This window comes from Centropristis striata, chromosome 23 (genome assembly GCF_030273125.1).
Source record: "Centropristis striata isolate RG_2023a ecotype Rhode Island chromosome 23, C.striata_1.0, whole genome shotgun sequence".
NCBI lineage: Eukaryota > Metazoa > Chordata > Actinopteri > Perciformes > Serranidae > Centropristis > Centropristis striata.
The window spans coordinates 11,418,182-11,441,555 of NC_081539.1; the positions used below are offsets into that span (position 1 = coordinate 11,418,182).

Consider the following 23,374-nt stretch of genomic DNA (forward strand, 5'->3'; position numbering starts at 1 on the left):
AATGAGTCTTATTTTCATATTAAAGTAAAAACAAAAAGTATTTAATCCATATTTTTGAAGAAATTATCTGTAAAATAAGTGTTTGGCAACTTTTGTTTATTTATGATTTTCTTTTTTACCGTGTATAATAGTCTCTGTGACCGGTCTAATTATAAGGAAGCCCAATTGGGAAAATCTTAAAGGATAAAGTTCAACATTTTGGGAAACATGCTAGTTAATTTTCTTGCTATGAGTTAGATGACAAGGCTTCTATCATAAATATAAAGCTTTAAAGCTAAAATGACAGGTAGCTTAGCTTAGCTTAGCTTAATGTGAAGTAAGTACCTTGCAGGTGAAGCTGCTGCCAGTTAATTACCGTAAATTTACACAAAACTTAAATAACTCCTCAATAACAACCTAGATATGATATTAAAGATATTTTTAAGAGTCCCAAACCCAAGATCACCTGAACTTTTACACTTTAAAATGCAAAAATGGCTCATCAATTATTTGAAAAGAAGGTTGAAATAACTTTTTTGCTCTGTGTAAAATGTAAATAGCTGTTTGGGGTAAAGTGGCAAGCACATATAAACCCAGAAATAATTTAAATTCAAAGTTCAGTTGTGGATAAAAGTGTTAAAACGTCACTTTAACACTTTAATGTACGAGGAGGAGGTGGATGAGGATTATCACTAGTTGGTAGCAGCGGTGGTGACTAAAACCGTGACCGTGTTTACCGACACTACAGTACTTGTCACAGTAGCCCATGCTGTGGTTTCTACAGAGGGGGCCCTTTCTAAATGTAACACCTGTGCAGCGTGTTCCCAGCACCGACAGCAGCCCGTTTACGGTACGTGTGACACAGCAACAAGTCACCAGAAAGGAAAGAGGAGGTTGATCACTGCACTCCTTCTTCCTGCCACAACACTCTCAAAGATTCACACTTTGACTTCCTGTCTGCGTCGCCATGTGAACGCCCTCGCCCCACACACATCACAGATAAGACATCTTGTGGCCGACACCTCCAAATATAAAACCAAAGGCAGGTGTCATCTTTTCACAAGCACTTTCTATTCTGTTCAGCGGTTTAGTGGTTGAAGATATTTGCATACAACCTCCAGTTTCACCTGAATCAAAAAAGAAAGAAAAATGGAAACAGGAGCAAGACGTTTGCTAAAGTGCACACTTATTAAATGTCAGGGGGGAAAGGATTTCTCGTAAGTAATTCAAGAAGTTTTCTGTTTCTGTGTGGTTGATAGAAGAGCCCACAAAGGTCACTCAACTTCATAGAAAGTAACACGAGATTAATTTATTATCATTGAGGAATCACTGTCATATTTGTGTCAATCTGTTTCTGGAAGAACACATAATTTATTGTTTTTTTCTAATTCAAATCAAACTTAAAAATTCTACTTTTGTTTTGCTCAGATTATTTATTTAACAGGTACAAAAAATATGATTTACTTTTTCTTCAGACTTAAATCAAACTTAAAAATTCTGCTTTAATTGTTGCTCAGATTATTTATTTCACAGGTACACTCCAGTAATGTATGCACATTCAAAAACTGCCCAAAAAGTAAATAAATTGTTCTTTTATTTCCCAAAACTGTCACTTGAGGATCATTTCACACAATTGTTTTGACTTTTACCACAAAGATAATTTTACCATATATTTAGCATTTTATTTAAACAACATTTTCTGACTTAAATCAAACTTACAAATTTCGATTTTATTTTTGCTTAGATTACTTATTTTACAGGTACAAAAAAAATATTACTTACTTGTTTTTTTCTGACTTAAATCAAACTTAAATATTGTGATTATTTATTTCACAGGTACACTCCGGTAATATTTGGACATTCAAAAACTGCCCAAATAGTAAATAAATTGTTATTTTATTTCCCAAAACTGTCACTTAAAGATCATTACACACTTTTTTTTTTACTTTTACAACACAAATATAATAATAATAATTTCACCATATATTTAGCATTTTATTGAAACATATTTACATTTTTGACACAAAATAAAAAGTGAGATCAGTTTAACATGATTTTATAGAGCAGACCTAAAAGCGCATTATATTTGACCACAAATCAAGATTTAAAGAAACAAAAAAAGAAAAAGAACCTTTTAAACAAAAGCTTGTCATATGATTAATGTGCTAATAAATTCTGTATAAAAACAATACCTGGATATGAATATTAGATGTTATAGGTCAAACAGGTCAGTGTGTGAAAAAGGAGTTAATAAGAAAAAATAATTGGTATTTGCAGCTGTTTCTTTATCTGATTTATTTTATAGGCTATCTCTACGGATATTGTAGTTGAACTTACCTTGTCACTGACTTGCAGCTATAAGTAATGTTTTTTTGAGTCACTATATCCTTCAACTCCTGTAGAGTATTGTTTTTTTCACACTTGTCCCTGAATAGAAAAATATAATATCCGTATTATCAATTATGCCTTGTTAGTCTTTGTACATTTTTTAAAATCTAGTTAAACAACTAGATCAGAGCACAGCAACACAGCAAGGTAACACTAAATTGATGCATTAATAAAAAGGAGTGTGGAAAAAAAAATCTGAGAAATTAGAAAATCTTACACATTCTTCTTGTCAGTGATTAAAACAACATTGAGGTCCGTCACCTGGTCGGGATTGAGGTTCTTTACCTCAATGGCAAAAACACTAAAAGCAGAAACAGCATTATTTAATCAAATCAGCATATAAGTTTATAAATAAAAGCTAAGTAACATAAAGACATAAAGGACTAGAACATTTTTGGGGATTTACATTTTGCATATGAAACAACACAAACTTAGAAAAAGGGTTATGCATTTTTCTAGCCATCACTTAAGAGGTCATAAAACTGTCAGCACAGTGAGTGTCGTGCTGTTTACCTGGTCTTATTGTATGGATTATCCCAGTTACCATTTAGCATTGCTGTTACGACACCACCTGCATATTCTGCAAACTGCAGACATAAAAACATGATGTATTATTATATGTAATTTGGACTTTGACCACAGGTCTACCTCAAGCAAAACACAAGCATATGCGTATATTTATTTTATTTTTTAAAGGTTTTTTCTCTCTCTTACTGAACTGAAAGTTTTAGTGCTAATGGTCAATTTTGGTGATCCAGGAATGAGGCTGTGCCTGAATAAGCCCTAAATGCATTACAAAGTATTTCTCTGTATTTTTAGTATATTAGTAAATATGTCTGAAGCAGCACTCGCGCCTACCCGAGCAGAGGCACGTCTCCAGAATGAAATCACAGGGTTGCTCTCCTGGTCAATTTTGCAAAAAAACTCAAAGGTGTCTAAAAAAGCAAACAGAGAATATGTCGATAAAATGATTCTTATTCACTGTTAAAGTTTCGACCTACTGAAAACACCTAAAACCAGTGTTGGAATGTATCTAAGTACGTTTACTCAAGTGCTGTAGTTCAATGAAATTTGGGGTATTTTCACATTATGTGGGCTAACTTTACACTTCTACTTCACTTTAGAGGCAAATATTGTGATTTTTACTCCATTACATTTAGCTGACAGCTTTAGTTACTTTTATATAGTATAATAGTATAATAATGCATCAAAAATAATATATTGGAATATATAAAACAATCCGACTGGGGCCATTCTGGGGCAATTTTTCTGAAGCATAAAAGGAAGGTCTGTGTTGCTGTAATTGTAATTACTGCATTTTGCTGTATTTCATGCATGCAACTTGACAAACACAATTTCTAATGTTATCTGTTGCACAGTGTCTAACAACTCATACAATTGATGTCCTTCAGGCTACACCAGGTCAAATCGTCCAAGATAGATCCCAGCAGAGTGTCCTCCAGCGTGATAAGACAATCCTTCGTCTTCTTAGTGTAGTCATGGACCAGCCCTTTTGTGCCTCTCCAGAGCATTGTCTAACCCCCAAAAAGGAAATATTGCATTGTTAAATGTTAAAATGCACTATGGAACTTAAGGAAATCCGCATTTATCACAACTCTTTACCTTTTTGTTGTCATGTGTGAAACGGTTTTTGTCCAAGAACTTATCATAGTTGCTCTCAGAAAAGTTGCATGGGGCGATCTTTACATAGGCATCTTCAAAGGTACGCAGCATAACTTCACAACTGAAAAATAAATGCAAGTGCTTCATGGATAAAACGTTAATCAGGTGCATTCTGTTGCTCAGGCCTACCACATTGGTTGAAGTTGTTGTCAATGCCAAAATCATACTAAAATGTATTCAAATAGAAATCCTAAGATGCTTACCTAGGGCTCCTTGGCTCTTCCTTGAAGTTCCCACATCTCTCTCTGAATGTTTTCCTGAACACGTCTGTTTGTGATAAACAGCACCAGTAGAATCACAGCAATCAAAGCAGTCCCAATGGTGACAGATCCACCGACCACTTTACCATTCATTTTTAAGCTGTTTCTAGGAAACAGACCCTCTGAGGAAGTTTTGATCACAGAGTTGTTTCATAAAGAAGTGCTATCATCAAGGAAATTCATCCCCTCATCAATCTTCAAGAGAAATGGTTTTTAGATATTTTTTTGCATGAAAAGAGAAAAGACATATATTGCTTTAGGTATTTAGACACTTTGCTATAAGACTCAAATGCAGCTCAGGTGCGTCCCATTGCTCTTTATCATCTTTCAGATCTTTCTACACCTCACTGGATTCCACCTGTGGTAAATTCAACTGATTGGAAAGATACACAAGCCTGGCTATAAAAAGGACCATGTTGGCTTCAGTAGAAGGAGTTTTTTTAAGCAACAAAGTCGTGTTGAATGTTAAAAATAATTATTTATGATAATTATTAATAATTCTGATAGCCATCTAACCACACTTCTGAACCACAAGATCCACACAAGTGTTGCTCAGGTTCATCCTTACATATTGGAGGGATCACATTCATGATAACGCCCTTTTTTTTTTCTACATATTTGACGCCCCTTGCAAGGAATTATTTATTCATAAAAGAGGTATCCTAAATTCCCAATACAGGTCAAGATTCAACATGAAAAACATGATCAATTTAAAATGATGATGGATTTTTTATAAATTAAAGCTCATAACAGTATATAAAGTAATCAGAATTAGCCCTATCTTGTCAATAGTAAAACTCTGCTAACATGCATCAATAATAATAATCCAATAATATATTTAGAATGTATAAAACAATCTGAGTGGGTCCATTCTGCAAAACAAGTACTTTACTTTTACTTTTGATACTTTAAGTACATTTTGATGCTGATACTTTTGTAGTGGAGTAATTTCACAGTGTGGTATTAGTACTTTTACTTAAGTAATAAATCTGAATAGTTTTTCCACCACTGCCTAATACAAGAAACTTAGACACTGTCCAACAGATAACATTACAAATTGTGCCCGTCAAGTTGCATGCATGAAATGTCAAATAACTCTTACCCTCGCTGCTCTTCAGTCCACACCTGGTCAGATTTTCCATGATAGATCCCAGCCGAGTGTCCTCCAGGGTGATAAAATGGAACAGGTCTGTTATGCTGCTCCAGAGCATTGTCTAACCCCAAAAAAGTATATTATGAATTGTTCAATGTTATATTGCATTGTTCAACTGAAGGAAATCTGCATTCATCATGACTCTTCACCTTGCTGTTGTTATGTGTGAAAGGATTATCTTTCAAGAGCTGATCATATTTGCTCTCATGAAAGTTGCATGGGTCCTTCCTTACATAGTCATCTATAAAGGTACGCAGCATAACTTCACAGCTGAAAAATAAATACAAGTGCTTCATGGATAAAACGTTGTGCATTCTGTTGCACAGGCCTACCATATATGTTGAAGTCGTTGTCAATGCCAAAACCATATTTATTCACAATACTAAATTGTATTCAAATAGAAATCGTAAAAGAGGCTTACCTTTGGTTGTTCGGCGTGAATTTCTCAGATTTTTCTGTGAATGTTTCACTGCCCTTGGCTGATTGATAAATACACCGCACCAGTAGAGCCGAACACACAAGCAAAACTAGGCAATAGGTGAAACATACTAAGCTGTCTTTAGAAACCATTTTTAAGCTTTTTCTAGGAAACAGAAGCTCTGAGGGAGTTTTGATCACAGACTTGTTTTATAGAGATGTGATATCACGCGCCAGTGGTCAAAGGTTGTACACAAAAGGCTCATCTGTAATCTAAATGAGTTAGATAGACAGACACAGACAGGTGGAGGCTGTACATACTGTCCAGCCTGAGGAGTTTTAAAAAGGTATTTTATATTTTTTACATTTAATAAAGTATATTTGATGTGATTTGTGATCATGCACAATGTAATAGCAACTCTAGCAAAATATATTTATTTCAGAGTGAAAATCAGTCTGCAAAGTCATTTAAATGACTAACTAATATAAATAACCTTCAGGGGGAAAATATATATATTTTTTAAAAGGTAATGAATCCACTCATCAATCTTCAAGAGAAAACAGAGTTTTTAGATTATTTATTTTTTAGCATGAAAAGAACTGAAATATATTGCCTCAAGTATTTAGACACTTTGCTATGAGACTCAAATGTTGCTCAGGTTCTTCCCATTGCTCTTGATCATCTTTCAGATCTGTCAACACCTGACTGGATTCCCCCTGTGGTAAATTCAACTGATTGGAAAGATACACAAGCCTGGCTATGTAAGGACCATGTTGGCTTCAGTAGAAGGTGTTTTTTAAGCAACAAAGTCATGTTGCTCCATGCTAATCCTGCAAACTAACAAAAAATTTAGATTAAAAATGTCACATTCAAGTGTTGCAAGAATAATATAGGTCAAGGTTTTTTTTCTGAGCATGGCTGCAGTAACATGATGTTTAAATGCTCTTCAGGCTTTCTCTGTTCAGCGGTTTAGTGGTTGAAGATATTTGCATACAACCTACAGTTTCACCTGAATCAAAAAAGAAAGAAAAAATGGAAACAGGAGCAAGACATTTGCAAAAGCGCACACTTATTAAATGTCAGGGGGGAAAGGATTTCTCGTAAGTAATTCAAGAAGTTTTCTGTTTCTGTGTGGTTGAAAGAAGAGACCACAAAGGTCACTCAACTTCATAGAAAGTAACATGAGATTAATTTATTATTACTGAGGATTAGCTGTTATATTTTTATCAATCTGATTCTTTTATGACTAAAACTAAAATCCTGCTTTTATTTCTGCTGAAAATATTTATTTTACAGGTCAAAAAATATATAATTAACTTATTTTTTCTGACTTAAATCAAACTTAAAAATTCTGCTTTTATTTTTGTTTCTTTTATTTCCTAAAACTGTCACTTGAAGATCATTACACACAATTGTTCTAACTTTTACGACAAAAAGATAATTCCGCCATATATTTAGCATTTTATTTAAACATATTTCAAATTTTGACACAAAATAAGAAGTGAGATCATCAGTTTTACATGATTTTACAGCAGACCTAATAGCACATTATAATTGACCATAAATCAAGATTTAAAGAAACGAAAAAAATAAAAAGAACCTTATAAACAAAAGCTTATCATGTGATTAATGTAATAATTAATTCTGTATAAAAAAAGCCCAGATATTAAATATTAGATGTTATAGGTCAAACAGGTCAGTGTGTAAAAAAGGAATTTAATCTGCTCAACATAAGATAACATAATAATGACTTTCAATGAGTTTAATGAGAAAAATTCAAACAAAATGGTATTTGCAGCTGTTTCTTTATCTACTTTCTTTTTTGATCTTTTCTAATATTGCAGTTGAACATTTAGTTCAGATGCTTCACCAACAGGCTCCACATGCAACGTTTTCTTTAATGCACTGCCGGACACGAGACCTACAAACAAAATGAAGTTTACTGTGTAAACACAAACAAACATGGTGCAATGTCATTTATTATTTGCACAATGAGCTGTAGTGAACTTACCTCGCCACTGACTTGCAATTATAATCAATTCCTTTTTGATTCACTATATTCCTCAAATTCTGCAGAGATTCATTGTCACACTTGTTGCTGAATAGAAAAATATATACAGAAAAACAATTCCTTTATTATCAATTATGCCTTGTAAGTCTTAGTATGTTTTTGTTTTGTTTTTAAATCTAGTTAAACAACTAGATCAGAACACAGCAACTTAACAGAAAATTGAAACATTACTAAAAAAGAGTGTGGTAAAAAAAATTGTAGTAAGAAACTAGGAAATCTTACACATTCTCCTTGTCAGTGAGTAAAACAACATCGAGGCGTGACACCTTGTAGGCATGGAGGTTATTTACCTCAATGGCAAAAACACTAAAACCAGAAGACAGCAATATTTAGAAGGATTACACCAAATAAGCTGATAAGGGGCTCTTATAAGTATCCAAATGTATGCTGAGTAACTCCTGACATAAAGGACTAGAAGCTTTATTGGGAGTTACATTTTGCACATGAAACAACACAAAATTAGAAAAGGGTTATACATTTTTCTAGTCATCACTTAAGAGGTTATAAAACTGCCATCATGGTAAGTGTCGTGCTGTTTACCTTTTCGGATCGTACGGATTCTTCTGGCTGCCATCTAGCATTGCTGTGACGACACCACCTGCATATGCTGCAAACTGCAGACATAAAAACATGTATTATTATATGGAATTTGGACTTTGACCACAGGTCTATCTCACCTTTTGCGGGGAAAAAACACCAAAAATATGCATATACAAAGTTCTTTTTAAAAGCTTTTTTCTATCTCTCTTACTGGAATCACAGTAAATCAAAGTGCTAGTGTTAAATTTTGCTGATCCGGGAATAAGGCTGTGCCCGGAAAAGCTCCCAGATGCATTACAAAGCATTTTTTCTGTATTTTTAGTATTTTAGTTTATAGTTTTAGTTACTATTTAACTGGGAACGCAGATAACACAGAGTCATGTGTTAAACAGCTATAGTTCTGTACGGTAAATATGTCTGAAGCAGCAATCTCACTGGCACCTACCCGAGCAGAGACACGTCTCCAGAATGAAATCACAGGGTTGTTTCTCGGGTCGATTTTGCAAAACAAATCGAAGGTGTCTAAAATAACACAAGCAGAGAACATGTTGATAAAATGTTTCTTATTCACTGTTAAAGCTTCAACCTAAGAACACCTTTTACCAGTGGTGCACAAATTACATATACATAAGTAAAGTACTTAAATGCAATTTTGAGTATTTTCACATTATGTACTTTACACTTCTACTTCATTTTAGAGGCAAATATTGTACTTTTTACTCCCCTACATTTAGCCGACAGCTTTAGTTACTTTTCAGATTGAGATTTAACATGAAAAACATGATACATTTAAAATGATGATTGATTTTTATAAATTAAGCCACATAAAAGTATATTATGTAGTTAAAATGAGCCCTACCTTCACAACATTAAAACTCTGCTTACATATACACGTCAATAATAATAATCCAATACTTTATTTAGAATGTATAAAACAATCTGAATGGGGCCGTTCTGCAGAACAAGTACTTTTACTTTTGAGTACATTTTGATGCTGATTTTACTTTTACTTATAGTTGAGTAATTCTGGAGTGTGGTATTTTTTATGTGGTACTTTTACTTAAATAAAGGATCTGAATACTTTTTTCCACCACTGCCTTATACAATAAACTGTGATTGATATCAAAATATTCCCATTTTACTGAAGCATAAAATGCAGGTCTGTGTTGCTGTAATTGTAATTACTGTATTTTGCTGTATTCCATGCATGCAACTTGACAAACTTACTGAACTAAAATACAAATGGGATCACAATTTGTAATATTATCTATCTGACAACTCTTACGCTCGCTGCCCTTCAGTCCACACCAGGTCAGACCGTCCATAATAGATCCCAGCAGAGTGTCCTCCAGGGTGATAAAACAACCCGTCCCCTCAGCGTAGTCATGGACCAGTCCTTTTGTGCTGCTCCAGAGCATTGTCTAACCCCAAAAAGTGTATTATGAATTGTTAAATGCTAAAATGCATTCAGAAACTGAAGGAAATCTGCATTTATTATGACCCTTTACCTTGCTGTTGTCATGTGTGAAAGGGTTATCGTTCAAGAACTGATCATAGTTGCTCTCAGGAAAGTAGCGTGGGTCCTTCCCCACATAGGCATATTCAAAGGTACGCAGCATAACTTCACATCTGAAAAATATATGCAAGTGCTTCATGGATAAACTCATGGATCAGGTGCATTTTGTTGCACAGGTCTACCATATATATTGAAGTTGATGTCAATGTCTAAAATGTATTCAGATAGAAATCCAGAGAGGCTTACCTATGGCTCTGTTGAGGGAACTTCCCACATTTCCCCTTGAATGTTTTCCTGAACACGGCTGTTCGAGGAATAAACAGCACCAGTAGAATCACAAGCACAAGCAAAACGGTCACACCTCCCCCGATCACTTTACCTTTCATTTTTAAGCCCGTTCTATGAAATAGAAGCTCTGAGGAAGATTTAAATCACAGAGTTGTTTGTCCATCTAGCTAGCGTGCTTAGATTACTGATAGCAGCCTTCTGTGTGCAACCTTTGACCACTGGTGAGTGATAGCACGTCTCTACAAACACAGACAGCTGATGCCTACAATGTAATAAATTATTCTGTAGTCATTTCATTTTACTTAATATATTTGATAAAATGTATTAAATATAAATGCATCAGTTGTTTAAGTAACTTTAATATAAATATGTTTGAGATAGAACCTACTCATTTTGGTCACATTAAATATAATCTTTATGTGTATATAATTCTAAATCAAGAGAATTTTGAATGAATTCAACACAATAGAATTAGTCCGTTTTTAATTGACAGGCACTTCCTGTTAAGTTGTTATTAACTCAACTTGTAAAGTAGTTAGATTTAACTAATAATATTGCATGCAATCTGTTGCCTCAATTTTATTGAGTAGCTATTGTTTATCTTTTTTTTACAGTGTAAAATAACTTCACCCTGAGAAGTTTTAAAAAGGTATTTTATATTTTTTACATTTAATAAAGCATGTTTGACGTGAGTTGTGATTACACACAATGTAATAGCAACTCAGGGGAAAAAATATTATTTAGATAAAGTAAATTAATCCCCTCATCAATCTTCAAAAGAAAACAGGGTTTTTAGATTTTTTTTTTTTTGCATGAAAAAACTGAAATATATTGCTTCAAGTATTTAGACACTTGCTATGAGACTCAAAAGTAGCTCAGGTGCTTCCTATTTCTCTTGATCATCTTTCAGATCTTTTTACACCTCACTGGATTCCCCCTGTGGTAAATTCAACTGGTTGGAAAGATACACAAGCCTGGCTATGTAAGGACCATGTTGGCTTTTTTCAGTAGGTGTTTTTTTTAAGCAACAAAGTCATGTTGCCCCATGCTAATCCTGCAAACTAACAAATAGATGAAGAAAGTCACATTCAGGTGTTGCATTTCTATCATCAAACTCATCAAATTCTGAGCACGGCTGCAGTAACATGATGTTAAAATGCTCGTCATGCACGAAAAAAGTTAATTACAATCATCTTGTTGATCATTTTTAACAGACTGATATCTAAATTGGCGCAAGAATGTTACATAATATGTGCTGCATTCAGAGTGGTGCACAGATTCATAACAGGTTATCAGGAGATAATAATTGTGTAATATTTAATCATATGAGGCAGTAGTCAAGGGTCAAAGATTATCTTATTGGGGAAATCATAAACCGACAATTTTAATTTACCTAATTTTGTTTTGGGTTTTTTTGTGCTGGGTGAATCATGTAAAATGTGTTATTTTTCTCATAAAATAACTATTACACAAGAATCATTGTCACACTTTAGAATCCAAAGACAACTTCACAACCTCATATTTTAAAACATTTTATTTAAAAAACATTGTGCCACCAGGAGGAATGAGCTCATTATTTGGACGTAATAAGATAGCAGCACTGGTATTTTACCTCACAGCACCTGCACAGTACATGACGCTTTACTGCATTATTGTTTAGATTTGATTTTTTTAAAAAGATGAAGATTAAAGTTAAAAAGTTGTATTGTAAAAATGTTTCAGTGACATTTGTATAAAACGACACATTCACTGGCCCACAGAAACTAAAAGAATAGAACATTATTTCATTTACAAAGACTTTTTACAGAAATAAACTCTAGACAAATATGTACTTTACAGCTGGTTAGTGTTTAGTTATCATCTTCACCAACAGGCTCCACAGGGTTTCTCTGGATTAGAGCTGCACTCCTGAATCTGAGCTCTGCAGAGAGAAAGAGAAACAAGATGCAGTCAGCAAACTGTGAGCACAGAAGACGTCCTCTCACACCAACATGCTGTACTTACTCAGACACTTCTTTGCAGTTATATTTAACTCCTGGATCCAACTCCTTCTGTAAATTCTTTAAAGATGCATTTGTGCAGTTTGTCCTGAAGAGGAGACAGAAAACATGACATTAGGATCAAGTATGTCTTTATGGTGCATTTATGTACTTATATCAATCAAAAATAAGGGGAAAAGTACATTAATATTGCAGAAGGCATGTGTGTCTTACACAGTGGTTTCTTGTGTGACCAGAACAACATTCAAGTTTTTCACCCGGGGGGAGTCCAACCTCTCGAGCTCGATGGTCGCAAAAATACTGACAACAAAACATAAAAAGAGCACAATCAACTCACAGTGAAAAAGAAAAGAATAAGGAAAATAATAGCATGCAAGATGGGATAAAACCTAAATTCTCAGCAATGTGGCATTTTATTTCACTCAAAGGTTCAATTTTTAGGCATGAAATCCCCATATACAGCCACCAGTCCACAACTATTTCTTATACTCTTATACTTCTTATTTTCTTATTTTCAGTTTGTCCTTGTTTGTATTCTGCAGTTCCTCCTTAAGTGCCAATTTAAGGTCACACGCTAATCTCAGAAAATTGTTTATTGTTGCAAAATGTCTTAATCTTTTTTTTTAACATGAAATTTTAAAGGGAAATTGGTCTGATAAACAAATCCAAGAGAAATGCACACAACTGAATAATTCAGAGTTAAAACATTTATTTATGTATTTATTTATTTATTGAACACTTTTATTTTTGACAATTTTGTTAATGCATATGGCATACATTTTGGCAGGGGTGTGAATTTTTTTACAATAAAAATAAGAAAAATTAATATTAATACAATGTATTTATTTACAATTTATTTGTGTTTAAGAAGGGGATATTTTCATCCTCCTAATGTCAAAAGTGGGGGATTACTTTCTTAATCTGCCATGCCCAAAAAAATAAAAAATACAAAAGGATCAGTGTTGTTACTAATCATTGACATTTCCTATATCCCTGTGATTTGTTTATTTTTAAATTTCCCCTTGTATTAAGTATACAGAAAATAATTATTCATTTTTTTTATTAAATAAAAACATTTAAAGAGTTTAAATGATAAAATAGTAACATTTTTTGTTATAATCACAACTTTGGTTCACAGTTGGTTCAATAAATATCTCAATGATGTAAAACATAATATTAATTACATATTATTATTATGGAAATTCTCTTTTCTAAAGATATTGAGGCAACTCTGATACAAAACACAATTAATTTTACAAGAACATTGATACCATACCGTGTGTAATCCACAAAAGCAGTCTTAAAGAAATGCAGAAACATGCACATTGTTTTTAATTATGGCTGAGAATGAGCTTCTGAAAGTCAAAAAACCTGTAAATATCAGAGGTGCAGAGAAGCTCACCTTGTAGGATTGAATGGTGTGACGATTGATCCATTTAGCATGGCTGTGACTTGACCGCAGGCGGCATCTGCAAACTACAGACATGAAGATAAAGTTAAAGAATATGCACTTTAGATTAATACGACAGACTCACTATTTCTTTTGCATTTTAGACAATTATGAATCATGCAGCAGAACATACACTGTACATTCATACTATCAACTGTGCCCTTAGCTATCAAGCTGCTAAATGCTACCGATAGCAGTAATTAGTCATTTATTTATTCCAGCCATAAGGTGGAAATGTATTTATTTATTTATTACTCTTCCCCTCATTTTGTCCTGAGATTGTTTGCACTGTGGTCCATTGGGGACTGGATATTGCTGCTACCCTCACACTGATTTGTTGCCACTGACAGAGGGAATTGTTTGGTTTATGTGCTGTCCTGCTTTTGTTTTGTTTGTTGTTTTGTTTTTGCTTTGTCTCGTGCGCTGTCTGACTGGAGACTGCAAATTGAATTGCCCTATTTGGGATAAATAAAGTTGTTTGAATTGAATTGAATTGGGTTTAACTGTAGAAACAGGTCAAATGGGTAAATAATCTGTTGATAAATAGGAAAAGATGCTAAATTACACTACTTTTGCCATTATAGGAACTATCAGAATTAATCAGCTGAACAAACATGCACAGAAGCACAAAAAATAACCACAATTTATGAGAAATCACTGAAATATGAGATTGTTCCAGAATCCCTTATTATGAAAGGTATAAGGCTGAATAAATCATATCACTAAGAGGCACTTTTATCCCACTTTTGTTTGATTTACTGTCAAAATAATGCCGTCATTTTAAAAATCACTTTTTCGATGCAGCTACAGGAATTCAGGGATTTTCCAAGTGTATTAAAAATCCACGAGTAGACAAACAATTCCTGCCGCAGAACGAAACGCAGCCCTCATACTGATTTTTATCGGGTACACTTTGGAAAACAACCAGGTTGTTTGAAGGACTTTCCCCCTCGAGGAAATAACTCACAGCTGAGATAATGAGTAGGTGAACAGCAGCAACACATTCCAAGCAGAACAACAACTTTCCGCTCTGCAGAGACTTCACCGGCTATAAAAACTGAATTGTAATAATATTGAATTACCGAAACTTCTTCTTCTTTCTTGTACTTCCTCTTTGTTTTTCTGACCCAGACACAGTCATGCTACTTTATTTAATGCTGACTGTATGTCACATGTTTAAATGTGTCTATGTAGTCCAATAAAGTAATTTATCTGCTTTTTAAATACTGTACATACTTTGTGCCATTGTTAGCCTAAGTCCCAATTTTTTTTTTCAAATTTAATCATTAGTTATTGTCCTTATTCTAATTCTTAGCCAACTGGGGGCAGCAGAAACAAGTTGTGAACACAATGTTGACAAATCAGCACCTTCTAGCTTCTGGCTTTACCCGGATCAAAGTAACAGAGGACTGGGCATTTGCTGTTCGGGCTCCGAACATTTAGAATAGAGAATTTTATCTGAGAAAATCCACTGCCCTCTTTTAAATCCTCTCTCAAGACCAACATTTTCCAATTGATTGTTTCCTCAAATATTTAATTTGTTCTTTTATGTCTACTTTTATCCATTATTTTAACTCTCAGCTCTTTTTTTATATTTGAATGTGATTTTGTTTTTGATTGTTCTCCTGCTTTATATATTTGTCTTTGTTCGTGAGGCACTTTGGAGCAGTAGTTTTTGAAAGGTGTTATAGAAATAAAGTATTTTTAAAGGGTCAGTGTGTAAGATTCAAGCATTTAACTTATTTACACATTTAGTGTTTATGTAACAACATGATTATTCATTTGAAGTTTTGTCCACCTGAAGAATGTAAGTCACTTTCTTTTATCACCGTTTTTGGTCTCTACCTGCTGAGAGTAAATGTGTGTTTCTTTAGCTGCCAGATGTTCTACTATTTTCACCAGCTGTGTGTATCTGCTGTTTGCTCCTGAGCAGGTGGTGTACAACAACTTTTTACAGCTTTCATTTGAACAATGACCTGAAACTCACTCACAAACCCTGTAAAGCTGAGGATTCTGCAGATTCAGGTAGCAAGTTTATATCGGTCCATCACACCAAACAACAGCTTTCACACTGTTTCCCATATCGTCATTTGATGCATTTTAATTGTAAAAATATCAGTTAAAGCTGCAGCTGTCTGAGGATAAGAAAATCCGAGATTTGACCAATTATCTTGCTGCATTTTAAACTCTATAAGGTGACATAAGGTTGGATTTTGGCGCTTTTTCGTGAAATTGATATATACGTGAAACACTTTCTTACTACTACTCACTTACTCTAAGCACCATGAGAATGTGTACCAAATGTGATGCCAGTCAGCCACTAGGCAGCGCTTTTTCACAAAATTGCAAAGTAAAAAAAAATAGCAATTTCTAGCACAGGGGTTGGCAACCTTTACTAACAAAAGAGCCATTGTTGGACAAAAAAACAGAAAAAACATGGGAATGGAGCCACAAACCTTATTTTGAGTCTTACAATGAAGATAAAACAGCCTGCTAAGTCTAAATTAGCCTACCAATATTACTAAAAGGTCATAATAAGTTTTATTATTATGATTTTGTCAGAATGCAGCGAGGACCCGGGTGCAAATGAGAGACTGGACCCCAAAGAAATGTCTCAGGAGATTTAGAATCAAAAGGGAAACACAAAACAAGACATGAAGTTGGCAAAATTTAGAGGTTGATGCACCAGGCCGTAGACTTTCGTAAGCTGTAATGCACATTTTAGTTGTGACTGTATATAAGCGAAACATTTTTACAATTGTAGAATACTAATTGCTTTGGGCCTATACCAGTGATGAATTAAAATGACCCCTGTTCTAGCGGAAAAGCTTCCCGTAGGCTGCAGTAAAAACAAAAAGTGTTGCCTACACAACAATTACTCCTATTAACACGAAAGTTGGTAAAGTATTTTCCGATGCTGCACTGAGGCTTTGTGCTAAATGTGATGCCAATCAGCCACCAGGTGGCACTGTGCAAAAATGCAGAAGCTACAAAGAAAAAACTTGGATGCATACAAAAAGGAATGTCATATCTCCGCAAAGTTCTGTCTGATTTACATGAAACAAGGGCCAGTAGTGTGATGCCACACTACGGCCCTCAGCTAAATTAAGTGCATAACACAAAAATGTGTTAACTGTTGGTTGTGTAATGTCAGAAAATAATTTAAAACTCAGACAAGCCAAACCGGGGCTCCTCTGAATGTGTGGGTTGTCGCTGCTCGCTCAGGAGAGAGCTGCACAATGTGGCTCCATGGAGACCGACACAAAGCCTCATTGATGAAGAATCAGGCTTAGTGACCTTTTTCTTCTCTCCTCTCCATCATCATCACTTTTACACAGAGGAGATTTCACCTTATGCTTCACATATGTGTTATTTTAACCACAGTTTGATCCCACAACTGTCGTGTTTTTTGGCAAAACGAGTGAATTCTTGTGGATAACTTACAGCAGCTGAGGCTCTGTTCCAAAATGAGCGAACAGTGTTGTTCACACAGTCTGTCCATCCTGGGCAGCCGGTAGTGAAAGTTTCTAGAAGAACACACACAGAGTTGATACTTCTTTTAGCATATCAATGTGCAATGTAGTTGATAAGATATCACAGAAAGACGTAACATATGTGACTAGTACAAACATAACATCGTCTAGCAATAAAACATTTATAAGAAATCGTGAAAAGCATCCCATAGAGATGCTTTTAGCACTATAATTAAATTATGATGTCAACCATTCAGGTATGTAGTGCAGGGTTACGCATGAATACGGGGTATAACCACCTCTTTTTCTCCACAAACCCACCAGAATATAATATAATACTCCTCACTAACCTCCCATCTACCTTGTAGTGCAGCCACCTCATTAGCTACCACTACACCTAGGCCTGTCACCATGACCACATTTTGTTGGACGATATATTGTCCTTAAAAAATATAAGAAAAGAAAAAAAAATATTGACATTATCGTCATTTTCCTTGACTTTGTAGAGAGCTTTAACAAATTTGGGAACTGCTGCAAGCAGGGTAAATAGGTTCCTGGTTTCAGATAGTTTAAAAAGTGAAATAAATGCATGTTGATGCCAGAAGTTAAGGTGTTACTATGATGACATGAGCACCTGAAGTGACATAGTGTCAACCTTGAAATGTGACAAGAACTCCGGTATCCTGGTGGGTTTGTTTGATGCATCCACCTCCACCGCCACCTGCCTGAACAGCAACTTTCCATAATTACTACGACTAATACAGCAGCCCATTCAATGGGATGATAACGACCTACTGGCCTACCAGCAGGTGGAGCAGGCCCCGATTCACTCATACTTAAAGGATGATAACTGCTGATAATGCAGATTAAATTGTCTGATATCATTTAAATCAGGTTTGAATGAAAGTACTACTCTTGTTTTTGTTTCCTTTTAACTTTTAATCTATTTTGTAAATGATGAACCCAACTGAGTTAAACTTTACCCAGTTGTGTTGAAAAGCACTGCACTTTTCAGACCTTTTTTGCCCAAGGCACAAAAAAGTTCAAGCTAAAGTCTTACTGTCCACTTGGACATGAAGTCGCTAGCCAGTGAGGAAAAGTAGCCAGCCAGGGAGGCCCGGGGAGCCTGCAGTTTTGTAGCCTAAATTCAATAAAACTGCAGCCTTTTATAATGACGCATTATTTTTAGAATGCTCCGCAAACGGTGATATGGGTTGTTTTAAAAGAGGGCTAAAATGGGTTATTATGGGTTGTTTCAGCAGGTGCAAGTGATGTCGACTGCAGTCAGAGGCTGTTTAACCAGCTAAGCCACTGCATCTCCATCTAACTCTTTTTGTGCCTAAAGCTAAACAACCTGTGGCCCCTTGACAGCATTATCCAGGTGTTTAAAATGGCAATTATTACATTTAGGTAGGACACGATGATCTCCTGCTGCCAATAGCAGACACTCATTTTGGCAATACTGCATTAATAGTGTATGGTTGTCACAAAATTTCACGGCACAATTGAGCTTGTCTCATGGCACACCATTCGGGAACCACTGGTCTTTTATTGCATGAAGAGTCTTACCAGGGCTGCCCTCCTTTCCACACCAAGTCAGACCATCCATCACAGATCCCAGCAGAGTGTCCTCCAGGGTCAGAAAACAATCTTTCTTCTCAGTGAAGTCATGGACCACATCCGTCGTTTTGCTCCAGAACATCATCTAACACGTTAAATAAAAAAGGGAAACAGTAGTTATTACTCTGCATTTAAAAGCTATCATGAGTGGATAATGTGCACACAGATGGACAGTGTTGTGATGAGCAATGTTTTTTTACTCTGTTGCATGCAGGTTGGAAGGGGGCTGCAGCAATGAAGGGGTCATAGGCTTCCATGGGAACTTTACAAGGGTCCCGTCCTACATAGGACTGTTCAAATGCATCCCAAATCTTTGGACAGTCGTATCTGAAAAATAAATGACAGTGCTGTATAGTCTCGGGGATGTGGGTCAGCCTCATTTTGGCTGAAAAAGCTCAAGTGAGGGGTAAAATCTGGATTATAGTTTATTTACTGATAAAAGTGTCACTTTGTTTGTGAAACATGAGCATAAAGAAACTATTTCAAGCCAAAAAAAAGTCAAAATTGGCGAAATTATGATACATAATGCGGACGAATATTATTAGTGCTTGTTACCAGCCTCAATTGGATACAAACTGCTGAAAAGTAGCAACAAATTCATTGCAAGCACTCATATTTTTTAAAGATATTTTAAAAAAGCACACCTGTATATTTTACAACCCTGATTACAAAAAAGGTAGGACACTGTGTAAAAGTAGAATCAAAGTGTATAAATGAATAAATAAAATGTAATGTTGTTCCACAGTTAAATTGAATATATGTTCCAATGGATTTGAAAAAGATCACATTCTGTTTTATTTTTATTTTAGTCAATGCCCACAACTTTTTGGGGACTACATAGGGATGCACATGTGTTTATGAATAAAGAACATATGGTGGAAAAAAAGTTTTAATGTGAAAACAGAGGTTTTTGTCAGGATCTTTTTTTGAAGTATTTGTTGTTGTAATACTTATTCAGGTCCCTAGAGGCTGAAGTTTTCTCCCAGGTGAGTTTTAAATGCAGGATTGCACATACTCTCATTACACGTCATGCAATGACAATGAAAGGCTTTTTATTTTATTTTTATTTTATTTTATTATATTGTAGCCAAGGTGTTTTTAGAGTAAATGATGAAATTAAAACTCACCTGGAAGAAAACAGGAGTTATATTTAGAACATGTGGCATTGATTTACAGTCAGCCCCTTGTGGCCAAAATGAGTACTACAACAACAACCACTTGTAAATAAAATGATCTTGACAAAATAAACATCCACAAAAAACTTTTTTGTGTTCCAAAATGGAAAAAAAAAAATTTGTACCTGAAACCCCTTTTCCCTGTTAATAAGTCATAAACACAGGAAAGAAAACATTTTAGATCAGACTTTTTTTTTTAAATGAAAACCATATTTTTTTCTCACTCTCCTCAAGGCTTCCATACTTCCCCTCTTCATTAAAAATCTTAATAAACATCATCCAAAGAAATTGTGTCAACACTGTGTGTAAAACTCCCTACGCAATATGCCCAGTGTGTATTTCCAGTCAATATTTGCTTAATTACAGTAGATAAGAGTGAAAGTACAGGGCATTTAGAAATGTACACATTGGACACTAACAATGTGCATGCAGAGACTAGTCCATGCATTTAATCATTGACTGGGCTGAATTCCAACTTAACTAAAATTTTCTTTTCCTTGGAAGTGCGTCTTATAAGTCACACCTCCCTGTTTACTTCAAGTGAAATGTGAATCATCATCAAAAACTGCCAATATTACTCAAGCTTGCAAGCAAGTATGCGCACACACTGACTGTTCAATAAATCACTACATCTGCATCTTAAATTGTTAGAGAAAAAATAGAATATGTCTGTTAACATACACTCACAGGTAGCTAAACAAATGCCTTTGGGGATGAGATTTGCTTTTTAGCTGCATTACATTACACATAAATTCATTTCTGTTATTTAGCCAGCTCTCATTGATTAGAATTGGAGGGACAAAATAATAAAAACACCTGCCAGTTTAATGCAATACAGTTAAAAAGCCCCCCAAACGGCATCATCCTCCAAAATGACCAAAAAGTTGAATTGAACTGCATTAGCTAGGTGTACCTAATAAATGGGCAATAACATGTAAAGGTCGCCCATGAAGTTATCATTTTTGTTTTATAGACACAATTCTCTGTTCATTTTGGTTTCATTTTCATTATTATATATAACGTTTTGAGAAGATATAAACTTTAACTTTATTAAAGAGGTTATATATATATATATATATATATATATATATATATATATATATATATATATATATATATTATGTTAGGCCTACTGAGTGTCACAAATATTTAACATATCTTAAATTGTATTCCTAATTGAATTATTCTCAGCCTCCGTGTTGAGTGAGGTGCGCCACTTTTTCATACATGATACTTTTCTTGACATAGAAATAATAAATTAAAAACACTTACTCTTTGAACGCTTTACACCTAGAAATAAAAGTTGTCTTAAGGCTGTCTGTGTTCTTCCGCAGCGTCAGTCCCAACACAACAGCGACGATAATAATGAGTAGCAGGACAGCGAGGACACTCAAAATAAGACAGCGTCTCCTCCGTCTCTTCTCCGGGGAATGGTCCATTTCAAAAGCTCTCAAAAGGGACAAATATGACAGTAAAAGTTTGGACGGCAGGTTATTTTTGTTGTTGTCAATGACACTTTGCTCGCGCTCCGGCGTCTATTTATGGAGGTGCGCACACGCGGTGCGCGCGCACGTGCGTTGGCTCGCGGCCAGTTCGGCTCAGCTCCAATCAGGACTGTGATGTTATCTGCTGAGGTGGAGCTGTCCAAAGTGGGGTCCGAGGGTCACAAAGAGGCCGTCGTGCAGTGGTGGAAAGTTGTATTTACATGAGTATTAATATTTCATGCTACTTTAAAGTAACTAAGCATATTTATTCAAGTGCTGTCAGTACCAGCGTTGAGTAGTTGTCTCATTTAGTATTTTTTACCTATGCAAAGACTGTAGTCTATTTGCAGCGCTTTTTCTTATTGTGTTGTGTTGTGGTCTTTGCAGCGAGTTTTTTAAAAGCTTTGCATGTGTTGTGAAATTGATGAAAATGTTTTCTTAATTTGCTTGTGTTTTGTGTATTTGCATGTGTTTTCTTAAGTTGCAGTGCTGTGAGCTCTAAGGGCCACCGTAGTGAAGGCATGCCCAGGGAATGCCTTGGTAAGAAAGCCACACACACACACACACACACACTTGACCTTTCACTTTTGTGCACCACGTGTTGCTCCGTGCATGCTGTGCTGGGCAGTGGTGGCAAAGGAACTATTTACTCAAGCATTGTATTGATGTACAAATCTGCTGTACTTATACTTTACTTGAGTATTTCCATTTTACTCTGTTTTATACATTTACTCAATTACATTAATTTGATAACTTTCATTACTTTGCAGATTCAGAATATGATAACACATAACCAACAAATAAACTGTGGTACATTATTATAGATTATTATAGATAAACTTTTTTATTTATTTATTTATTCAGTTAACTGTTTCTTTTTTTTCCTTACATGAAGGTCTAAATACAGTTTCAGCACCTTTTTTAATGTTGTAAAATATAATTCAGGGACAGAAATAAACACATGAGGAACAACAAAAACAACTACATTTTTTTGAGTGTAAAGTTATTAAAAATTAATTATTTTGAGTACTTACTGTTAGTAATACTTTTTAATTTATTTTTCTAAAGGTCTAAATACAGTTTCAGTAGCTTCTTCACATACAGTAAAATTTAATTCAGATATACAGAAATAAACAGGATTAAAACAAAAACAATTGTTTTTGTAAAAACAAAATCAGTGAATTTGATTTTTGGCTGTATTTTGTTTATTCAGTTTACCTTCTCATTCAATAAAATATAATTTAGGTATAGAAATAAGCAGATGAGAAACAACAACTAAAATAAAGCATAACAATTAATTTAGTAATATTTATTGTATTTTATTTATTCAGTTAACTGTAATACTTATTTTTCTTTTTGATAAAGGTCAAAATACAGTTTCAGTGACTTCTTCACATACCATAAAATATACTTCAGATATATATAAATAAAAAATCTAAATTAGAACAAAAACAATAATGTTTAAAAAAAAATCCTGTATTTTATTTCTTCAGTTTCTCATGAAAAAAATATAATTTGCGTATAGAAATACTGAATTGTTTATTTGTGGCTGATCATTATGTCCCCCAAAAATAAAAAGCAAATTCTAATGGCGTCACCTGCTTTGACTACAGAGACCTCCTACCTCCTTGTGCTTCATTCACAAAGCACAAAAATGTACCAGTAGTAGCAGCAAGCATAAACAAGTTTGGACCTATCTCTCTCCTGACTTTGTGGTTTTTCACTTTGACTGCTCTTACTCTTTCAACTCTTTGTATCAGGTCATGTAAGTTATTTTAAAGCCAGGAGCTGTGACAGTAGGTGGGTGAAGTTTGGGCAATTAAATTCTTAAGAAAGCTGTGGTTGAAACTTAAAGGTCATGGGAATGCCATCAGTA

At 34.7% G+C, this 23,374-nt stretch overlaps 2 protein-coding genes across 2 annotated transcripts; both read right to left on the minus strand.

The window, feature by feature from the left end:
- Positions 1-7,354: 7,354 nt before the first annotated feature.
- Positions 7,355-10,491, minus strand: LOC131962070 (ADP-ribosyl cyclase/cyclic ADP-ribose hydrolase 1-like). The gene is made up of 8 exons (XM_059327025.1): positions 10,255-10,491; positions 10,001-10,121; positions 9,778-9,913; positions 8,938-9,014; positions 8,493-8,566; positions 8,175-8,258; positions 7,893-7,979; positions 7,355-7,802 (listed from the first exon to the last, which is right to left on the minus strand). Exons 1-8 carry the CDS (start codon positions 10,392-10,394, stop codon positions 7,748-7,750), a joined length of 774 nt encoding a protein of 257 aa, XP_059183008.1. The 5' UTR covers positions 10,395-10,491; the 3' UTR covers positions 7,355-7,747.
- A 1,331-nt stretch (positions 10,492-11,822) lies between these two features.
- LOC131962069 (ADP-ribosyl cyclase/cyclic ADP-ribose hydrolase 1-like) lies at positions 11,823-21,547 on the minus strand. Its single transcript, XM_059327024.1, has 8 exons — positions 21,287-21,547; positions 19,040-19,166; positions 18,789-18,924; positions 17,191-17,273; positions 13,699-13,772; positions 12,510-12,596; positions 12,301-12,384; positions 11,823-12,217 (listed from the first exon to the last, which is right to left on the minus strand). Exons 1-8 carry the CDS (start codon positions 21,451-21,453, stop codon positions 12,160-12,162), a joined length of 816 nt encoding a protein of 271 aa, XP_059183007.1. The 5' UTR covers positions 21,454-21,547; the 3' UTR covers positions 11,823-12,159.
- Between the last annotated feature and the right edge of the window lie 1,827 nt (positions 21,548-23,374).